Source organism: Hipposideros armiger, unplaced genomic scaffold, assembly GCF_001890085.2.
Source record: "Hipposideros armiger isolate ML-2016 unplaced genomic scaffold, ASM189008v1 scaffold_75, whole genome shotgun sequence".
Taxonomy (NCBI): domain Eukaryota; kingdom Metazoa; phylum Chordata; class Mammalia; order Chiroptera; family Hipposideridae; genus Hipposideros; species Hipposideros armiger.
In genome coordinates, this window is record NW_017731425.1 from 1,920,655 (window position 1) to 1,942,703 (window position 22,049).

General features: G+C 40.0%; 1 protein-coding gene across 11 annotated transcripts in view; it reads right to left on the reverse strand.

Moving 5' to 3' along the window:
- Window positions 1-22,049, reverse strand: part of MTMR3 (myotubularin related protein 3) — a 137,956-nt gene that overhangs the window by 17,592 nt on the left and 98,315 nt on the right. For 10 of the 11 annotated variants that reach the window (XM_019643102.1, XM_019643100.1, XM_019643099.1 and 7 more), the window contains 7 exons: window positions 18,857-18,939; window positions 15,847-16,013; window positions 9,487-9,583; window positions 6,767-6,880; window positions 2,379-2,584; window positions 1,741-1,872; window positions 123-234 (listed from right to left, as the gene is read on the reverse strand). In XM_019643102.1, the coding sequence (XP_019498647.1) occupies window positions 123-234; window positions 1,741-1,872; window positions 2,379-2,584; window positions 6,767-6,880; window positions 9,487-9,583; window positions 15,847-16,013; window positions 18,857-18,939 (911 nt within the window). Of the gene's footprint in view, window positions 1-122; window positions 235-1,740; window positions 1,873-2,378; window positions 2,585-6,766; window positions 6,881-9,486; window positions 9,584-15,794; window positions 16,014-18,856; window positions 18,940-22,049 lie in introns of those variants that run through there. The other variant, XM_019643104.1, reaches the window with a different exon arrangement.

Genomic DNA, 22,049 nt, shown 5'->3' on the forward strand with positions numbered 1-22,049 from the left:
TACCCACAGAGGCTGACAGCAAAACTGAAGTTTACCAAGAAATAGAAGGAAATACACCTCCAAACTGATTTAAAAAAAAAAAAAAAAGCAATGCAAAATAAAAGCCAAGGCCAAGGTCTTACTTTCCGGGATCTGGCATCTGTGTGCACAGCAACCGCAGAGACTGAAAACTCCTCCGAATTGAATGAATATTTGCCATCCCCATAAACACAACTTCACAGTTTGGGTAATACTCTGGAGAGAATAACAATAAAGAGAACACAAATATGTTGAATTTAAAGCCCACAGGCCAAATTTAAAAGAAACAAAATGGCTATAAAACAAACCCACTGCAGCTGCTGACTAATGAAACTGCAGTGTTTTGATGCCTCTTTGCCCAATCCTTTATTATGAGAGAAAAACAGTGCTTGAATTTTAGCTGTCTTTGTGAAAAAGGTTAGATTTGTGAAGATACTGACATAAAATAGAAGCTGTTACCGTATTTGCCGGCGTATAAGACGACTGGGCGTATAAGACGACCCCCTAACATTTCCACTCAAAATACAGAGTTTGTTATATACTCGCCGTATAAGACTACCCCCTCTTCCGCACACCTTCCACACACCAAATAAAAGGTAAAACAATATCAGATTTGATTTCAACATTTATATTTATATTCAAATGCTTATGACATGCAGGAAAACTGTCACAAGGCTGTATGTAATCAAACATATACATAAATCGCGATTCGCGATTTTGCGCTATCATACTGGGTGTATGGTTGGCTGTGTGCGATTTTGCGAGTGTGGTAAAATCGCATAACAGCAAAATCGCATAACAGCCGAGCATACACCCAGCAGCGCTGCTGATGCCTGAACGGTATGTGGAATGAAGTGGGCGGGCATCGGGAGGCCACTATGGCACGGGGCAAGCACTATGGGCAGTCTATCTGAAGTGTACCTGGCGTATAAGACGACCCCCCACTTGGAGGCATATTTTTCAGGGCCAAAAAATCGTCTTATACGCCGGCAAATACGGTACTTAAAAAAAAAAAGATCTATATACTTCTGTCTCACCCCAGGTTTACTTCTTGGGCCTCATATAACCTGTAGCTCGGGAATCTGTTCAAGAAGAACCTGGCAGAACAATGCATTTCATGTATTCAAATTTCACCTTGGTACCACTCTTTTATTTTCCATCTTAGAGTACATCTGAATATGGAGCTTGGTGCCTCTACCTGCTCCATCAGCATACAACTGACAATGAAGGGGTCCCTCCTCGGAGAAAACCAGAATTCAAACAGTAGGGATGTCACAGGTCAGGACAGAGGTGCTTTCTAGAGTTTTGTGTTTACTGCTTCAATTTCCACACCAGGTTTTCTAAGTAGAAGCCATGTGAAGAGTTTTTTGTGAGGCCAGTGATGAGCATACCACACCCACTTGTCAAACGCAACAAAAAGCTCTTAGAAGACTAAGAAATTGAGCCACTACAGAAGCAGCTTCCAAATATGAAGAGACATTATGTGAGAGGATTGATTTTCCTTATCACCTAAAGGTTGGCACAGGGAAGGAGGATTATTGGGTTTCACTGCACCTCCTCCTCCATTTTTCCCCTGAAAATAGCACAGTGTTAAGAATCCAAAGAGCTCTGGCTTTTTCATGATAGGCTGAGGAACATGGTTTGCCATTCATTTTATATTGAGAACTAAGACCCAGCTGGGCATGGGCTGGATACTGGGGGACAAAGCACTGTACATCTCACCTGGGCATTCACAGCCTCCTCCTTTGGCTCGGTTCGCGACAGCTGCAGCATAGGAACGTGCATCCAAGATCAAAAGCTTCTGCGGTTGGATGGCTAAACTCTCTGCTCCTGAAGCATTTGACAGAGAAGAATCTAGGGACAACAGGGATGGGAGGGAAAACTAAATGAACCTGTCTGTCCCAGATCCGTGCAGAGTAAGAACTACAGGCACATACTACAGTACCAAAAAAATTAAGTAAAATCCATCTAACCAGAACACTTGATACACAGACTTCTCTATTTTTTATTTTGCCTACAGTCTCCTACGCCTCGTTTCTATATCGGCAGTCTTTTAATGAAGCCTGGTGTTTTCCTCTATGGTCTGGAGATACTGCAGGTCCCCAATCACATATGTACTCCAGTCTTGTCACCATGGCAAGAAAGATAACACGCTCGCTAGTCCTCTTAAACCAAGTCTTAAACAAGGGGTCTTCTGGTTCATTGCCAAGACCCACAACTCCTCAAACAAATCCATCAACTGAAGCTTTGCTCTTTCTTTTCTATGAAACAAATTCTCTATCTTATAAGGAAAAGGCAATTTCAAGAAAAGGTTTTCATATGCTATAAAAATTGCTGCCATGGGCCAGCGAGCACCTTACCAAACTCCACATCAGAAAGGTCGCCTGCATTGGGAAAGTCTCGAGAACTGTTCCTAGTCGACAGCTTGCTGCCACTTGATCGGGAGTCGGAGGCACAAGCTTTGGCCACTGACTGCACCAGGTGCTCATCATCAGCATTTCGCCAGCCCCACCAGCTGACCTCTGGCTGTCCACAGCGGGCAATTACAGCTCCATTGCTCTGGTGCCTGTGTGGGGAACAAGACACAACAACTGTACCATCTCAGTGGTCCCATTCAGGTGCTCTATGCTCATACCCAAAGTGAGATTGTGGATTTTAAATACCTTACTAAATAGCTAGACTATAGGTAAGTACTGGGTTAGCTTCAAGTCCTCTTAGGGTAGAAATCTTATATAGCAATAAGAATAAATAACGAAACCTATCTGGATCCTTCTTAATTATCATACCATTTTAGAGACCTTTGTAGAGTTACCAACAAAATGACAAATGTGTACTCTTAGAGAAAACAAATCCATGTTCGTAAAGTCAAGGTCTATCTTTAAATTTATTTGGAGGAAATTGGGTAAAAAATCTAGAAATACTACACTAACTCTGCTACTCAATAATGAAGCATTATTCTCTCCTTTTTATACTATACTTGAATAGTCTGGCAAAATAGATGCTGAAACAGAAAATTTTGTTTCCTCACTGACTTCTGTGGGCCCTCTGCAACAACTGTGCACTTTTATGGCTGGCTTAGGGATTCTTTTCAAAACAAGATCCCACCTCTGGGACTGAAACACTTACCTGGCCCACAGTGGACTGCTTTACAAAATCTCCTGAGACTTCCTGAGTCACACACTGCTCTATTATAGGAAGATAGCTCAATGAGCCAGTTTCCCTTCCTTAAGCTCTTAGAAAGAACAGCATAAACCTCAATAAGCCATACTCTCATAGATCCTTTTTCAAGGACTAAGATAATACTCATAGTCTACTTTAAGATGCTATTAAAACCCAGTCTTTTCCTAATTAGGAACTTAAGTTAGGCAATTTTAGCAATTAAAAAGTTACAAGATAGTATTATTTGGAAACCAAAAGGAATGAAGTCCTAACCCATGCTACAACATGGATAAGCCTTGAGTATATTATGCTAAATGAAAGAAGCCAGTCACAAAAGGCCACATACTGTATGATTTCATCTATGTGAAATGTTCAGAATAGGCAAATCTAGAGAGACAAGAAGTAGATTATGGTAACCCACAGCGAAGGGTCTTAGGAAGGGAATGGGGAGTGACTACTAATGGGCCTGGGGTTTCTTTTGGGGGTGGTGAAAATTACTAAAACTGATTATAGTGATGGCTACACAACTCTGACTGTACTAAAAAAAAAAAATCACTGAACTATACACATTAGGGTGAATTGTATGTGACATGTCAATAAAGCCATTTTTTAAAGGCTATAAAGGTAATCAGTTCACTGTAAAAACAAATTAGCCGAATAAACAGTTAGTAAGCAAAAAATTTAAGTGTCCAATTCTATATCCCAGAGGAAACCATCAAGGTCTTACCTCTCATTAAAATTGTTTCTAAACACATATATAACATATATGCGTAGATGGATTGAAATAAAACATACTATTTAATCTATTTGTCTTCTTCAAAGAACAATGTGAACCAGAAACTACTACTAATAACAACAACAACAACAACAAAAGAACAATGTGAAAACTATTTTTGTTTTTAATCTGAAGCTCACAAGCAATAAATTAAATTTGGCAATAATCAAATTCCACTGGAACAATCAGTTGCTTGTACTTTTAAAATCCTCCCTTGTTGGGAGAGACAAGTTAACAAAAAGTACTTGTGTATTGCCAACATGGTCAACTGGCTTACCTGCTGAATGGAGCCAAATTGAAAATAAAACCTCACCGATTTTTAAAATGCCTACTAGCATATAGTAATAGGTGCTGGGCAGCCAATGAGCTGACTGATGCCAAACTTTTAAGAGGCTGGCAGGGCCTTTCCAAAGCATCCTCTTCTCCTACAATGCTTCCCAGCAGTGCCCAAGAGAAACAGTAGATGGCACTCTTCAACCTGAGTTTGGGGTTTTAAGGGGTATTATAGTAGCTAGATAGCAAATGAACTGCTACAATAAGCAGCTTTCTGCAGTCTTCTAAAATGCTTTAGACTGCTTGAAAGAGAACTAAAACACTAAAGCTAAAAATCACTAAAGAGAATTTCTATCATTTTAACAAACAGAACCGGAAAAAAAGTATAAAAGTTGAGACGTCCAATGGATAAATACTGAAATGCTTCAGTTTTAAATAGAAACATAGAAATGTTTAAACTATCCCTAAGCTGGTGTTAGGCAAGCTCCCAACTGACTAGAAATTTCTAATAATCACTGCACAAAGGCGGGGAAGCTGTGAATTGCACTACAGATGGGCACCCTTCACACCATCTTGCTGCATTAGAGCAATCTCTGCCTTCAAAGATAAATCCAATTAAGCACCCTTTCATCACAGTAGGAGAACGCACTCATCAGGCCCTAGTTCAGTGTGCTGCTGTCAAATAAATGCTGCCAGCAACCTCAGGAATCATTACTGTAGTCTACAGACAACTAAATTCAGTAAATGCATGTTGGATTCAGAAGCATCCTACCACATGGACTGGCAAAGCAGCGTGGGTAGAGTCTCCCAAAACATTCTTCAGCTACCCCAATCTAACACCCCAGTATGAAGCGCAGAGACACAAGGCATGGTCAGAAACAGAGGCCAGCTCCTGGAAGCCTGTCTGATTTTTTGTGAACTGCACCCAGAACTTTCATTTATAATCTTTTGAGAGCAGATATTTTTGAGAAATTGCAAATAAAAATGTTCATTTATATATATTCTATGGTCTCCAGAAAGGGTTAAAAATAAACCTATGGCTCATGCCCTCTAGAATACATTTTAAAAGGAAAAAAAGGCTCCCATGTTTATTCTAAGAAGTTTTTTCTTCAACCTGCAATTTTAGGCTTCTCTACCAACAGGGAGAATTCACCTAAAGACACTTACTTTGAAAATGAGAGTCCTTCCCCCTTATGTTAAAAGTCAGCAAATCCCACAAATACCAGTGCTGCTAATCTAACCCAGCTGTTGGCCACAGAGCAGCAGCTGGCTACTTTCCCCATTTGAGCTGGGCTGATCACTGATAAGACTCATATAAATCCTTTCAGCTTTCACTGCTCTCTAATTCTTGTGTCATCCTTACCACTTGAGTGTTAGGTAAATGTGGTGACCTACTTTTCTAGGGGTGTCTGAAAACAACAGTAATGAAATTGAGACTGAAAACTTAATGGGTTCCACTGGGCCAGAAGCACCTCTCTCTCTATTCAGGATGGCCGACAGAATTTGCCCTCAGTGGACTAAATGAAAAAGCTGGTTGCTTCAGTGCGAATTCCACAAGGAGATAAATCCCTTCCTAGAAAATTGGTATGAATGAGTTTCTAACTAAGCCCCACTGGTTTGGCCCAAATTCAAGAGACCAAAAAGTTTGCAAACTGAGAAAATGAAATGGAGACTGTGAATATTGCAAGGAGATGACATCTGAAACAGTTCCAAAATAAGAGGGAATGGCTTCTTAAAAGCTTAACATGATTCTATGAGAAGTGAGCTATTCATTGAATTATAAAATATAAAAGCACCATCAGGAATGCAACCTACTCCAGATACTGCTTAGAGAAGTCCAGTGTTTACAGATTTATTCAGATGTCAGAGCATCCCTGCAAAGTAAGAGAACATCATTCCCATTTTATTAATCAGGAACAGGCTGAGGTCAGCCAGGGAACTTACTCAAGGTGCCACAGCAAGGATTATCAGAGAAAAGACTTAAACTCCAAAGCCTGTGCTTGTCACCAAGTCACCACGCCCTTCTAGAACTTGCCTCCCTTGGCTCTCCTGCCTTTGATCTCTTAAGATCTTCTATCCAGCCAAGCCCTAGCCTTCTCTAAATGCTCGCTCTCCAAGCAGAAGTCTTCTAAGTGTTGAAGTTTTCAACCACAAAGACAATCACAAATGACTCAAATCTATACTCCCAATTCTCACTTGTTAGGACTCATTTCTCTTGGCTCAAAGGCTCACATCTGACACTAAATGTAGTAAGCACATTATCTTCCCATAGAATGTCAGAAAGGTCTTAAAAAGCAAGATCAACTGCTTTTCTATTAAAATTTTCTTACCAGTGTCAGTGTTACCATCAGCTAGTGTTCTGGATGTAATAATTACTGGTGTGTGACTAGAAGAGCAGCATTAGCAATAAGGAAGCAAAGAATTGCCTGGAAAGTTTCCTGACCCTCCCCTCCCTTCCCAGGTTAGCAGCAGCAGAGGCAGCAGACCACATGCAACGGGCACTAGCACCAGGCCAAACTGGGCCTGGCCAGGCTTACTTACCTGTAGATGACGACAGGGATACGCTTCCAGGACCTGAAGCTTGCTACACTTTCTAGTTCTTTGTCAGTGATCCAGGCAGGCACTATGAGCTCCTGTGGATAGCTACCACATAGCCTAAAGGGAGGGTAAGAAAGAGAGAGAGAGAGAGAGGGAAGAAGACAGGGAGAGAAGGGTGGAGAAGGGGGAGAGACACTAGGTGAGTCAGCATAAGGATGTTGATCAAGTTACCTCAAAGCCAGTGAAAAGGCAGTGAGGAGCATTACTTGAGTGTTGGCTTGCTCAGCAGAATGGGTTGCCTTAAGTGTTTATTTATGTATATATCAAGTGATAGTATCTTGGATTGTTCCATTTGATGCTGTCTTTTGGGAATCTGCCAATCTTAACTATCAATGAAAAAGGGGAGTTGAGAGGCAGTTACTCCATTATAACCCTCTGTTGTTAACAGATATGCAGGTCATTTCTAACTACACAAGCACCCAGGTTCAACTACAGAAGTGAAAGTCTGTGTGACACCTGTACCAGAGCCTCAGTCTTTCAGGCTTTTGTCTAACAGAAGCTTGTGAAGAAGGAAAGCGCTCACAATTTCAAGTTTCCAGAGACCTCACAGGACTACTAAACATATTCTTTGAAGTGAACCAAACAGGGTGTCCTAATTACAGGTAACAGATGCAGCCATGGGTATGCAGAAACAGTACTACAGGTCAGTCCATTTGCATACATAATCACAGTCCCATTTAGCCAAATTAGGAATGTGAATAAGCTATTAATCATAATTTATATAAAATATACTTCAAAACAAACTATACTCGGGGAAAAAAGGCTCTGTTTTCATTTGTGAAGATGCTAGTAGCTACATGCTAGTCAAGCTGGTGCCCTAGAAAGCAGTATTTCTGATAGGTTTTTTACTTACAGGACAATGTCTTTCTATGGGTAACCCAATATTCAACAGTGAATGCAATTAAGATCTTTAATCCAAATCCTAAAATACACACACTACTGCTGCTACACCCCACCCCCACCACTCCACCACCCACCACCATCACCAGCCCCCTGTCATCACTGTCACACCACCGTCACCGTCACCACCACCACCACCACCACCACCACCACCACCTCCCTGTCGTATATCATCCTATGCATTAGGGGAAGAGGAAGAAAAAACACAAAGTGTCTTAGGAATTGATCATTCTGCACTAAATATAAATAGCGCTCTCCTGTTCTCAATTTCCAGAAGTTTAAGTATTAGGAATTTAAAAGCCACTGAACCAGGAGAATAGCTACGACCAAGAGTAGTTCTACAAACTTCCTAACACCTACCCACAATCTCCTAAAAACAACCTGAGAGACAGTGATCATGGTTAATATTAATACTCTTACCATGATTCTTGTTCGTTTTATCTTATTTTTAAACTTAGGAGTAAATTTGGCTCTCCTTCCTTTATAGTAGGAAGAATTTTGCATTTTCCTGAAGACTAACTTTGAGGTAAAATAGTAGGCTCACAGAAAAGAAGTTAATTTTTAAAACCCATATAAAATAGGGATTTTTGAAAACCAATGACTTTTGAACTCAAACTTTATTTTAAACAAGTTTAGTTTAATTCACAACTTTTTTATTTCACCCAATTTTCTTATCATTATATTCCTTATCCCATAAATACAACAACGCCTAGTAATCAGCTCTTCAGCAAGCACTAGCTGCTCAGTTATAGATAAGCAGTTTCCAGTATAGGAAAGGTGGGTTACACATGAGCAAAGCCTGCAGCAGCCTCAGACTCTCTGAAGCCCCTCCTCCAGCCTCCACCTACATTCTCTGCTTCGACTTATCACTGAGAACAGGCAAAGATATGACACGTCTGCAGCTCCCAATTCTTTACAACACCCCTTAACTCGTTGGCCAAGGTCCATGTTAAGAGCTGTATACAGTAAATCAGCTGTAGTTTTTCCAATGAAAAATGAAATGCTCTGGTGGCTAGCCACAAATACACCACTAAAGCAGCTACCATAATTTGAGGCAGCTCAAAGGACAACAGTATATAACTAATGTTTCCAATTGCTGCAGGAAAACTTAAGAGAAGGATATATTAAATCTCCTGGATAATTTTGTTTTCTAGAAATCTGGATCACCAAAATCACAGTAGTTAACGTCCTCCCCGACCAAAGTACCTATACCTGTTAAGGAAACAGGTAATGGTAAATATTTAATAATGACTACATTAATATTTAATGGTTAAATGGTCACAGCTGTGAAGTTAGTTTTAGATCAATATATTAAAGAACAGAATAATACTGATGCCTATTTCATAGGATCTGGAGTAAAATTATAGCCATAAAAACTAGCTCCTAAGTGTTTATCACTGCTTATGAGATCACTGATCCTCTCTCTAATGTGATGTAAAGTGGGGATGTGAATAATGGAAACGCTTGCCTATAGGTAAACACAGTATTATCTAGACATGCATGTGCCAGGAAGGACTGAAGCCTGGAGGGGGTAAAAAGGAAGGTTCCAGAACCCTATTAAGTAAGGATCACTTTCCACTTCAGTGATAGCAACGGGAAAAGAAGGCTCAAGACGTACTCTGAAGATCATGCATTTATATTTAATAAATAAAACTCCATTTGGAAGAAAAGGTCTAAGTTCAAATGTTCTGCCGCATGTGAACTGGGGTTTCTGCAAAGGCAATGGCTGTGAAACACAGTCCACAGGGACCCATACAACTCACTTGTACTTCTCATTGATGTTGGAAATCCTCCAGGCATTGTTCATATCAAAACCCATCCGCTCCACTTCGTTTTTAAACCTTGACGTCACGTGTTCCCCTAGGCGCCAAAGACAGACAGCAGAAAGGAAAAAATGAATGCCATTTTGCGTAACAGGTGGAATAATAGCACAGCTACCCCGCTTAGTTACTTAAAGGGGTGGGGGGCAGGTATTGTCTAAATAAAATAACACATATTTAGTTTTAGTTACCAAAAAAAAAAAATCCCTTTCAGGATAAGACTGAATGAAGGAATGAAGAAATTAATTTTGATCAAGAGTTATATTACCTAATCACTGCTATTAACTCTGTGGGTAGTATCACTGAGCTTTTTACAGAAGACAAAACTGAGGCTGAGAGAGGTTATTATGGCATGTCTGTCTGATTCCCAAACCCATGTTTTTGTCATTATTCTGGCTACTTATCTATTTCCACACTCAGAGCGATGGTATAAGAAATAATATCAACAAGTTCACCAAGAATAGTAATATGTATAGATCTGTAACTCCTCATCAGAAACTCTTTGGGCCAGTTTCAGAACTTGAAAGTTTTCTGGATTTTAAGATGGTACATATACTATAATATTAGGTAAACACTCTCAACAGGGTCTACTTACCCAAACATTACTATTTCTACAATGAAATGTGTGGATAATTCACACTTTATAAATAGGATAAATAAGGCAACAAATAACTTCATGTCCGCTCAGATCAGGTCAAGCCACCAAATAAAAATTTTTTTAAATCTTGCAATTTTCAGAGTCTTATAGATTATAGAATTGCAGGTAAGGGATACTGGAACTAACTGCCAGTACCCAGGAATCTCAGGAAACACCATGCGACCAAGTAAAATGCTAAGCATTTGTAAGAATATCTACCCAAATATGTGTAACCCGCCGACATTTATCCCAATGAATTTGGCTTCCTCTTCCTTAAGATAGTGAGAAACAAAAACAGAAATGAACCAAACATAAAAGTCATTCAATCTGAAATAACTTTCTTCCTTGAAGTCCTAAGGCAGCAATTTTATAAAACAAAAAACAAACAGACAAGCAAAAAACCACTAAGTAGAACTTCTAATATACAGTGTTATAGGTTGTAAAGTAAACATTGGTGGGGGATGGGAGAAACTACAATAACAAATAAAAGCACAAAACAGATTGTTTTGGTGATCAAAGTGTAAAGCTTTGCTCTCCCTGGGAGAGGAGCTTCAGAGTAGAAAACAGCAATTACTTAAATGAAGTCTATAAAACTACTTTCCCATTTAAACTGCTTTTCTTGAGCTTCCACTAAACTAGGTATTATATGTTTCCTAAAGGAGAGCTATAAAAAGATGAGGTTCAGAGATGCAGGAAGAAATAATCAACTGAATCTATCTCATTTTGGAAAAATTTTAGCAGTGATGTAGGAAAAAGAGCTATCTGAATTGGGGTGCCATCTACCTATAAATTGCAAGGGACAGTGACCATCAAGAATACTAGACAGAGAATCTTCACTTATAATTCCAATCTAAAAGCTATAAAACTACGGCAACTTCCAAGTTCATTAATTAATGAGAAGATTTTCCCCATCCTGTGACATAGCTCCAAGTCTTTGCAAAAGGTAAAAGTACTTTAATTAATGGTCCTTTACATTAATACCTCTATCTTAAGAGTAAACACACATATACCCTGAAAGGATCCTATTATTTTAAGACAATCACTGGCAAAATAATCATCATCACCACCACTACCAACCACCATTGGCAATTCACTGCATAGGACCACTGCCCAAAGAAGGGGTTAGAACCACCATCTACAGCATGAAATTCTGCAAAACACAAAGAAACATACACTGTGAAGCAAGCTTAGAAAATGTTATTTCAAGTTCCTTGAGAACAAGGAGTGAGTTTTAATTATCTTTGTAACCTCTAAAGCAATGACTTCATAAACTTTGAAACTGACCATCACAACCCACAATAAGATTTGTTTTACATCCCAATTTTGTTTTACATCCCAATATATAACATGTTTATTTTACGAAGGATTTCACAAAATACCCACTCTTATTACATGTGTGATGCATTTTGATATTTTCTATCCTAAATGTCTCATTTCATATTTCATTTCTTAAAACTGATTTCATGACCTCATTAGTGGATCATAACCTACAGTTTGAAAACCACTGCTTTCTGGAAAAAAAATCTAGCCACACACCTTACAATACATGAATAATTCAACTGACTTTTTGCCAAACTGTATCAGAAGTTCACTTATGTTTATTCAGCCAGAAAAGTGAATATGAGGCATATCTATTGCTGAATTTCCCTCTCAGAATTCTCATGTCTCCACTGATTCAACATTAGATATGTTGTAATATCCCAATTTAAGTATTTAAGGGCACAAGTTTTTTGTTTTGCTTTATAGTTCCACTTCAACCCTTTCTGTCTGCCTCCCCCATCCTCAAATGAGGATTTATCCCTTTTTAACATTTAGTATTTTTGATCCTGCAAATACAGTCAAGTAATTCTTATTGTCATGGAAATGAAAATTTTTTTAAAGAATGAGTCCCTCTATCACAACCACAATGTCAACTGGTAGTCCAAAATTTTTTCCCTTAAAAAGTCTAGCTCCCTGGCTGATTCTGAAGAGTCAAGCCCAGAATTATTCACAGCTTAAAGGCCTGAGATAAAAGGGCTAGGCCTTTACCCAGGACGTGAGACAGAAACAGTTCCAGAGTCAAAGAAGGTGAGAACTAGCCTTCCTAGATTTGCATATATGGAGGAAGGAATCATTCTTTTCTGCGAATAAAAGTCCCAGTACAGTGGTCTAGAGGTACACTTAGGGGAATGCATTCCAACCCTGAAGACAAGCTTTGCTGGCAAGAGCTTTTACTTTATAAAAAAGGCAGCTGCACAACAGTATGAGACCCAGAGTCATATGCTGTTCGTGGTTAAACAACATGTGTTTAATTGGCATTTCACAGAAGAGAGGTCAGAGGAGTGGGTCTGATGCAACTAAACTGAATTGCCCAGTCATCTGTCAGGACTTCAGATTAATTAATGCTCAGGTACAGCATGATCACCAAGTAGGCAGCTACAAGAGGAGAAGCCGCTGAGCACAAAGGAGACAAGCTTTAAGCTTTTCCTTTTTCAGAGTTTGAAATGGGGCTAAGAGCAGAGTCAAGAGTTTTGCAAAGGCTTTTTCCAAATTTCACAGGTGAACTCCAATAGCAGTGCTGTCTTCCTTAAAAAGCATATTAAGACCTAGAGGTGTGGCCACAGTATGGCTAGCTTAATTATGACAGGTTCAACAGTCAGAAACTTAGATTCATATGAATAAAAGGTAATGATGTAATTTTCCCAATTCCCTCCTGACACATTCTACTCTTAGGCTAGGCAGAGAAGAATCTATAAAAGGCTTTATTAACTGCTGAAAGACTAAACGAACTTCTACCCTTCAGCGTCTATGCTTGTGATCTCATGTGTTGGAGCAGATTATACAAAGGCATCACTTTGAAATATTTCAAGTGCTGTCTCACCCTAAAGTTGACTTATAAGAATGTGGTTGTCTGGTATGCTCCTATTTGGTGAGTAATGATGTAGCTACCACCAACACTCGACAATATTGGGTGGAGACAGAAGAACCAGGTTGACTGGCTTTAAAAATGCCATCACAGTCTTTTTTAACAGCGAGTTTTTCCTCTGTACTTCACAGTGAAAATATATAAAAGGAAAAAGCCACACATACACTCAAATCAAGTCACTGAAGTACAATAAGATTCCATGTGATTGGTAGTAGGTTAACTTCAGTGTAGACTGTATATGATGGGAAGAAAAAAAATACAACCTTTACTCATAGAGTAAGTTCCAACCAATTAGTTACAATGGCATGGCATTACCTTGTATATTCATAATTTCCAAAATGTTTTCACAAGCATGGCACATAGGAGGTATTCATATATTTACTAAATTGAACTCTCCATTATAACAGATTTGATCTTCAGGATACCCAGATCAGCTTGGGCAGGAAGAACAAAGGAAACTAAAGTATGAAGAGGATAGATGGGCTGCCCAGTTATTTTTTTAATTAAATGGTAGAGTACAGGTTTGAATTCAGTTTCTTTAGTTCCTAAATCAGTACTTTACCCCCCAAATGCCTCCATCCATCACCAACCCATGAAAAGACAGAGGACACTGTGGACATCTGTAAGGCCTGGTAGCCAAAGAATACCAACTATCATCAGGAAGGGAAGGACCTGGGGACCACAGTCATCCCAGCTCAGGACAAAGCCATCCATAATTAAAAGACAAGAGTGAAGTTCTGACCTGGCACATCTTAGGAATATCCTAAGAGTTGGCACAAATACAAAAGAAACAACTAAAATTATCAAGAGAATAAGGAATCATCAGTCTGTGGTTGTGAGAGAACAGGTTAGGAGAGAGCAAGCCTTGTTGACGAAACACTGGCAACCCCAAATCAGGAAATGTTTTTGGAGTTAGGAGTCTTAAATCTTATATAACATAATGCAGCAAGATAAGCTCATTAACTTCATTATCCTAGGAGATGGTAGAGACTAAAAATTTAATAAATAAGATATAATGGTTAAAAACTCAGCAAGTGTACACATAAGATCTGTGCATTTCATTGGGTATAAACTTTACCTTTAATAAAAACAAAAACTTAAAGAGCAAGAAACAAAAAATATAAAAAGTACAATGGCATCTCTATATAGAAGGAAAAAGAGAGAGAGATGCCATGGCTAGGGAGTGAAGTAAGAGAGTTTAAAAGCACATTCTCATAATCATAACCTTCCAAGGTTAGTGTGGTCTCTTGTGGATGACTTTGGGCTTCTCTGGCCTGACCAGGCTCATGGGAAGCTTGTATTCCTGAGGATTTCCTTGAGGCTCGAAAAGGGCAGGAGACTGTTTTTCATCTCTGTACTCACAGCACCCCACATAGTCGGCTCTCAATAGCTGAGAACTGGGTCTAAGTCCTAGCTCTGTCACTGCCTACCAGTGGGACTTGGCAACAGGCTTTACCTCTGAGTCTCGTTTTCTTTGGCTCCCAAAACACAGACACCAGTCTACCCTGCCTGTCTAATAAGATCATGAGGGCCAAACGAAAATACATATCAAAAACATCTCTAAGGGGCCAGCCGAGTGGCTCAGTTGGTTAAGAGCTCACTGAAGAGTGCGAGCTCTGAGCAACAGGGTCGCCGGTTCGATTCCCAGCCTGAGCTGAGCTGCTGCTGAGCTGCCGCCAACAAGTGGCAAGATGGCTCAGGTAAAAAAAAATAAAAAAATAAAAATTCTCTAAAAATAAGATGATGCTTATGTTTGTTATATTTTAATTAAACAAGAATATGAACCAAAAGCTTCGGCCCGTGAATGAGCCAGGAACAAACTGATACAAGCATAACCAGATTAGCCTCAAATGTTTAAAATGACCAGGGCAGAATTGTTAAGATTGAAGATTCAGGATTAAAAACTGAGGTTTAAAGAAAAAAGTCCCAAGAGTAAACTTTATTAGAAGGAAGCTCACAAGCTTTTACTGCTGAGGAATTCAAGACTTTGTTCCCAAACTGGACACACTAAAGATTCAATGTTGGACCAGCAGAGTTCTATGTATAGCAACACAAAGTTCACAGACAACTACATGCAGAAAAACAACATGTACTTGGTCAAAGCCATTTCTGAGGGAGAAAAATAGTGAGTGGGTCAAAGATTTAATAAAGATTCAGGAAGTCCGAGTTCCAGTACAGGCTTAGCTTCTCTGTTTGTCCTAAGGGAAGGCACCTGGCCTCTTTGGACCTCTATTTCATCATCTATGGGATGAAAGGGGTGACATCAGGTAATCTATGACTGGAAAATTTGAAGATAGTGAATGAAAGGCCATTTTGTACTCCTCTATTCTATGGCTTAACCTGTCTCTTTTTGTTCATGCTACTTGCTGTATTGTTCTTTTCCCCATTCTCCAATCAATTAATTCTCACTCGACTTTCAAAGTCTATTCAAAAGCCATTTCTAATGTGAAGTCTTCCCAGACCTGTATACAATATGACATTCATGGCTTCCATCCATTAGTATTCAATAACACACATCAAAACCTACTATAACTGGATTTTAGGCCCAGTAAATTGGGATGCCAAGTGTATTGTTCTTTCCTTCCCCAAAAGGCATGAAATGTGTTCTACTGAGCTTAGAAGAATGATGGCCACATGCTAGGTGCTGCATAAAATACACATTGATTAAATACATGAATGCTTAGGAGTCTCATATCATGTTAAGGTTACCTCAAGCAGCAGTTCGACAAAGCCATCATTTGCATGGTGTGGAAAGGCGTACCTGGTCTGCACAGGTCTCCATGTTGCTCTTTTTCACTGGCATAGACCTCCATGCACCAAGCGTGGTATGCAAATGAGAAGAGATCTTCTATTTTAGCAGGTGGTCGAATTGCATTGTTCAGTCTCTTAAGCCACTCTTGACACTGCTCAAAGGTTGAGAACTGACACCTTTGTAAAGCCAAACAATTATAGATGTAATCAGTAGACAGTTGATTATGAAACCTAAGGGAAGCCACCATTTCAAGAGCGTCCACTCACAGTGAAGTGACAATCACAGTTGAGAAAGCATTAGAAGTGGTCATTCACATATTTATCATTTATAATAAAAACAAACTGACAAAGTTTAGCCAATGGTGCAAAATGTTGAAAAGAAAAAAGCTGGACATGTGGAAAACTTATTTTGTTAGACTAATGACATCTCTTCTGAGATGGATTAATGTCAGTTATAAAAGTAAAATGACAGTCATTCTCTTCCATGAGTGGAATTTCATTCTATTTCTTCCATCAAAGCTTTACAGTTGTCCCTCTCAAGAAATATATTTAGAAAAGTTCTTTGTTTTTTTTATATTAGGCTGAGTTCAAAATAAATCACAGCAGTATTTTTGGCCAGTTAGGGAATAATTTCAAAATTTGTCTATTTAGCAATTAGAATAAATCAGCAACTTTAGATCTAACGTAAGATATATAGTATTCAGTTGTGACCATGTAGAGAACAAAATATTTCTATTATCAATTGTAATTTTCAGTATATATAACTAAGAAGTTAAAATAATTAGTGCAAAAACTACTTCACCTCTTCAAATGCAGTGTTTAAAATTAAGTAATTAATAAGCAATTTTTTAAAACTGTGAGTTGTTGCCAGTATCTATCAAAAGCGAGCCAACTCTCAATGGCTAAAAAGCAACTTAAATATTTACCTTAAAACCAAGGATGTCACTCAAACCTTGTCCCAATCAATGTGGCTCATCAATATGCCAAAATACAATGTTTACTGGCACTCCAGAATAGGTCAAACAGATAAAGCAAAATCTTGGAGAATTTAAAGTTTGTACAGCTACTAAATTTAAAAGGGCATTTCAAGACATCATTTTGTAACCATTATAGTAAAGATCAGATCAGATAAAAACCATTAATGAATGCTAAATCTAAGGAGAAATTTGATGAGAAGTAGGAATCTGCATTGCTTTAAAGTGCTTCCCATAGGGGCCGGCTGAGTGGCTCAGTTGGTTAAGAGCTCGCTCAAGAGTTTGAGCTCTGAGCAACAGCGGTTCGAGTCCAGCCCGAGCTGAGCAGCCGCTGAGCTGCCAACAGGTAGCAGGATGGCTCAGCTAAAGAAAAAAACAAAAAACCCTAAAGTGCTTCCCATAGATTATTAGTTGCAAGGGGAAAATATAGAAATTATATAGAAAGCAGACAACACCTTGACAGAGTGATCAAAATTAACATCACAATAAGGGACAGATGGACACTGTTTGCCTCCAGATGTAATAGAATACCCTGAAAAGGTCACAACCTCACACATATAGTACTCCAGTTGAGAATGTACAATCTCAATTTACTCATGAGAAAACACTGGACACACAATAAGAAACAGTCTATTAAAACAAAAGAGGGTATTCTTCAAAATGTCATAAAAGACAAAGAAAGGTGGTGAAAAATGTTCCAGATTAAAGAAGGCTATAGAATCATGGCAACTAAATATAATATCTGACCTTGACTGGATCCTGTTCTAAACGAGTGCGCGAGCGCGCGCGCGCACACACACACACACACACACACTCTCTCTCTCTCTCTCACACACATTCCTGTAAACTATAAAGCAAATGGAGTAAAATGTTAATAATATTGGTGTTCTTTGTATTATATTTTTGTTTTTTTTTTGTAAATTTGAAATTATTTCCAAATAAACCACTTAAAAATACCTTTCAAATAGCAAAGTAACCTAAGATGAAACATTTCAGATATTAACTACTCAGAAAAATATTCCTAACAAGCCTGACCCTCAAAAACTGCTTTTCTGTTACCAAACAACAGGTCCATTCTTTTTTTTTAAATTTTATTGGGGAATTGGGGGAAGGGAACAGCGTTGGGGAATCAAAGGGGAACAGACAAGTTGCTGTCCTTTTGTTCTCTTTTGTTCTTCAGTCTAGTTGTAGAAGACATCGCTTCACTGCCCATATTGGTATTGTGATCATTGAGCTCTTCCCAGCTGAGGTGATTGACTGCCGGCCAATGGACAGCTGCTCATGGCGACTCACGGCAGCTCAAGCAGGCTGCCTGCCACTCACGGTAGTTCATGGCGGCCCACTGCAGCCTACGCCATTGCCGGCGACTCACAGCAGCCCAGCTCCAGGTCGAGCTGTTGTTCACCATCTTAGCTATAGGGGGCACAGCATCACTGGCCCATGTGGTATCCGAACCGGCAGCCCTGCTGCTCAGAGCTTGCACTCCCAAGCCAACTCTTAACCAATGCGCCACTAGGCCAGCCCCAATGGGTCCATTCTTTAAAAAGTATTTTCTAGGGCCGGCCGAGTGGCGCGATGGTTAAGAGTTGGCTTGGGATGCCAGAGGGCCCCGGTTCGGATCCCACATATGAGGGCCAGTGACACTGCCCTCCGCAGCTAAGATGCTGAACAACAGCTCGACCTGGAGCTGGGCTGCCATGAGTCGCCTGCGACGGTGTAGGCTGCAGCCCCTGTGGCAGTGGATTGCCATGGGCTACCGTGTGTAGCCAGCAGCCAGCGTGAGCGGCCAGCAGCCGCAGTGAACGGCCGTCCAGAAGCCGGCGATTGATCTGCCTCGCCTGGGAAGAGCGCAATGATGGTGCCAACTTGGGCCAGTGAAGCAACATCCTCCACAACTAGATTGAAGAACAAAAAACAACAGCAACTTGTCTGTTCCCCTTCCCCCAATTCCCCAGCATTGTTCCCATCCCCCCAATTCCCCAATAAAAATCTTTAAAAAAAAAAAGTATTTTCTACAATAAATAGCAGTATAAACACGACACATACCTGATAACTTTGCAGTCTTTGCAAGTCAGATGAAGCTGAAATATATCTCGGCATTCAACACTTTCTATAAGCTGTAATGGAACCTGCGATTAAAAAAGATGAAGTCCCCTTAGTCAAACAGGCATCAACCCTGCAGTTCTTCAACGTGTCCAACAAGAGTGATTAGCAAGCTCTACAGGGGAAAGGAGCAAACAGAACTGCAAATTTATCTGGATCAATAATACTCAAGTGATTTACTACTGAGTGAATTAGGGTTTTCCTTTATCTCAAGTCATGAAGAGAAGGCACCACCTCCGAAGAACTGGAAAACATGTCATCTCTCAGGCAGTAAGCTCATCACTCAAAGTAGTACTTTAGGTGCTATGGCTAGCTGTGATTTGTAATGACACAGAAGCTGAAAGGCAGCAGAAGAGTAATCCTATCTTGTTTACAGAAAAGAAGCCCAGATCAAGGTGCTAGTGAGACTATACTTGTCGTTTGCCCCAACAAAGCTTGTGGTTTTGTGTCAACGAAGGAGCATCCTGAAAAAGACTGGAGGTCTAAACTGCCTGCAGATTGCACAGGTAAGACAACAGGACAGTGGCTGCTGGTCAGGCGCTCTGCTCGCAGAACAGACCCACAGGTATCAAGCAGGAGGAAGCAGGCACACAGTGATCAAAGGTCCTAAAACTAGCTAAGTCTAATTTGCTTTTAAAAGACCGTGGAGGAGCCCTTGTTTGCCAAGTGAGGCTTGAGAGATGAGCAAGCTAGAGTGGTTCTCTTCTTGCCAACTGGGTCAGCAGATTCTACTGAACATAGGAGTAAATTACAATAGTGAAGAGGATCAGAGAAGGGAAGACAGAAGGAAAAGCATCCGAACAGGGTGACAAATCCTCAAGATAACATGAGTCTCCTCCCCCTGTCCCTCCACTCATCCTAACTCAACCCCTGGCTTCAAAAAGCAATTTCCAAAACTTCTAGAGAGCTTGGTAAAATAATACTGGATAGTCTCATTCCTTGGAAAAGGATAGACCACTGTCCCTTACTCATGCTAGCCAAAATGTGGCTCTGGGAGTTGCAAGTAGCAGTCAAACAATTCGTGTTTAGCATTTTCGAAGAGAGAGGCAGTCTCCAACACAGACAGGAACAAGAGGGTGCCGCCTGGACAGGGCGGCTTCATGTTTCAGAAACCCTGTCCACCATGCAGTTGACAGAGTTAGCAAAGAACTCTAAGAACAAGGATGTGGGGATCAAAAGGAAGCCCAGTGCTGGACGCCTGGGACAAAGAAACAGAAACCGGGGCAGGGATTAAAAAGGGGAAGAAAGCAAAATAGTAATCTTCAGGTACTGGCTGGGAGTTTCCACCTCAGGACCAGAGCCTTCTTGCTTAGTTCTAAGTGTGTAATCTACAAAATCTCCTTACTTGTAACAGGACTGGGCGTATGAGGAAGATTATGAAATCTTGCCTGGGTTCTGAGAAAAAAAAGGAGCACTGGCTCTGTTTTGAAATCCTTAACCCCAAGGTGCTGTGAGAAGCTGCAGCTAATGTGGCTAAAACTTCTTTCAAGACCTGTCCATCTAAGAAGGAAAACAACAACAACAATGTATCAGTAGGGATAAACTGTAAAGGAGGAAAAGGAGATTAAGCAGAGGACACTGGTTTATTCTCAGGGAAGCCTTTAGGTGCCTTGTAATAAATTCTCATGTTGTTTTTTATCTGTTTTTATGTTCTTCTCCTCTCCCTTCTCCAACCCCCACTTTGAAGAAAAAAAAAAAGTGACTGTCAGACTGACAATTAAGAGGCCTGAGTTCTAATGTCAATTTTCTAAAATTTTACCAACTAAAATTTGCCTGCTTCCAGATTTCCTTGGATGAGCTTCACGCCTTCCTATGTGCCACCAGCTTCTGGTTTCTGAACCTCAGATGGTCACAACTTAGCAATTCCCAGTCACAGGGAATGAGGAGAGCCTGGGGTGCAGTGAAAGTGAGCTTTACAAATCCCCATGGAGAGGCTACTCTCTCAGTGTCACCTGCATCTCAGGTTCCCTTTAATCGTTTGAAAACCAACTAATGTTATTAGCAGCTATTGCAGAGAGAGGACTGGCCTGTGCTGCTTTGCTACAAAGAACAGGTAAGTTTTCTCTTATCTGCTGGACCAGAGACCAACAGCCTATGCCCAGACTTTCAGAATAAGAATGAAACATCTCAAAGCATGCAAAATGTTCGCTACCTAAAATACATTTGATATACAAATTTTCATGTATTTTAACATCACAAATTTAAGGAAGAAGAATAAAAATGTTGGTTGCTAATATGCAGATACTAGCAAGTCACCAGAAACCACCATATGTACTCAAGTCATAGATACAGCAAACAGCAGATTTTAATACTCACACAGATTGTTACAAGCAGATAAGTTGAGTATGCAGCAAGAACAGGAACATTGAAAGAGAAATACCTGATTTTATGTCAAATGAACATCTCCCTTTTTTCTTCTCCTTTCTACCTCAATGTTTCCACCTCAATGTTCCCTCCACAGATTGCTTCCCTTTCTAAACAGGTAGAACTGGCATTCTTTTCATCTATTCAGCCAAAACTACTAAATTTCTCTACGTTTTTTAAGGTTCACTCCATTGCTTTAGGTTTCTCAACTTTTCTCACGTATGTAGAGGATCTCTCACCATTTCTGTAACCAGATATATTTAGAATCCAACTTTATAAGCAAATAATTACAGATTCAAGAGCCAGAACATTTTACAGCCCAGGAAGGTTAGCCACTACACTAATAAGCTAGTGACAGAGTCGAGACGGGAATCCATGTCTGTCCTGCAGCCCAGGCTCCTTCCATTATATATGGTGCTACTTTCTTGCTCTAAGATTGCCCTTGCCTTCTGTGTGAGCTCCACTTTAGGTTTTCTTTCACGAGTAGGGCCTTTCCATCAGGGATCTTCAAGAGGAAAACAGAATTTAAACCAAGATTTTTTAGAGGCAATTCTATCCATGGAAGAGTAGTAAGAAACCTGAAGTCACATTCAAATCCTCTCTAGCCCACTGACTCAAATGTTTTGTAGCAACTCATTTTCTTATTGCTCTTTACTCCTCTACCTTCTACCTACCAGGTAATTCTATCTCCTTTTAAAGTGCTTTTCCTCTTATCAATTTCACCAAGCTCATGCTCAAAACAACGCACACGCAGTGCTGTTAATCAGTTTCT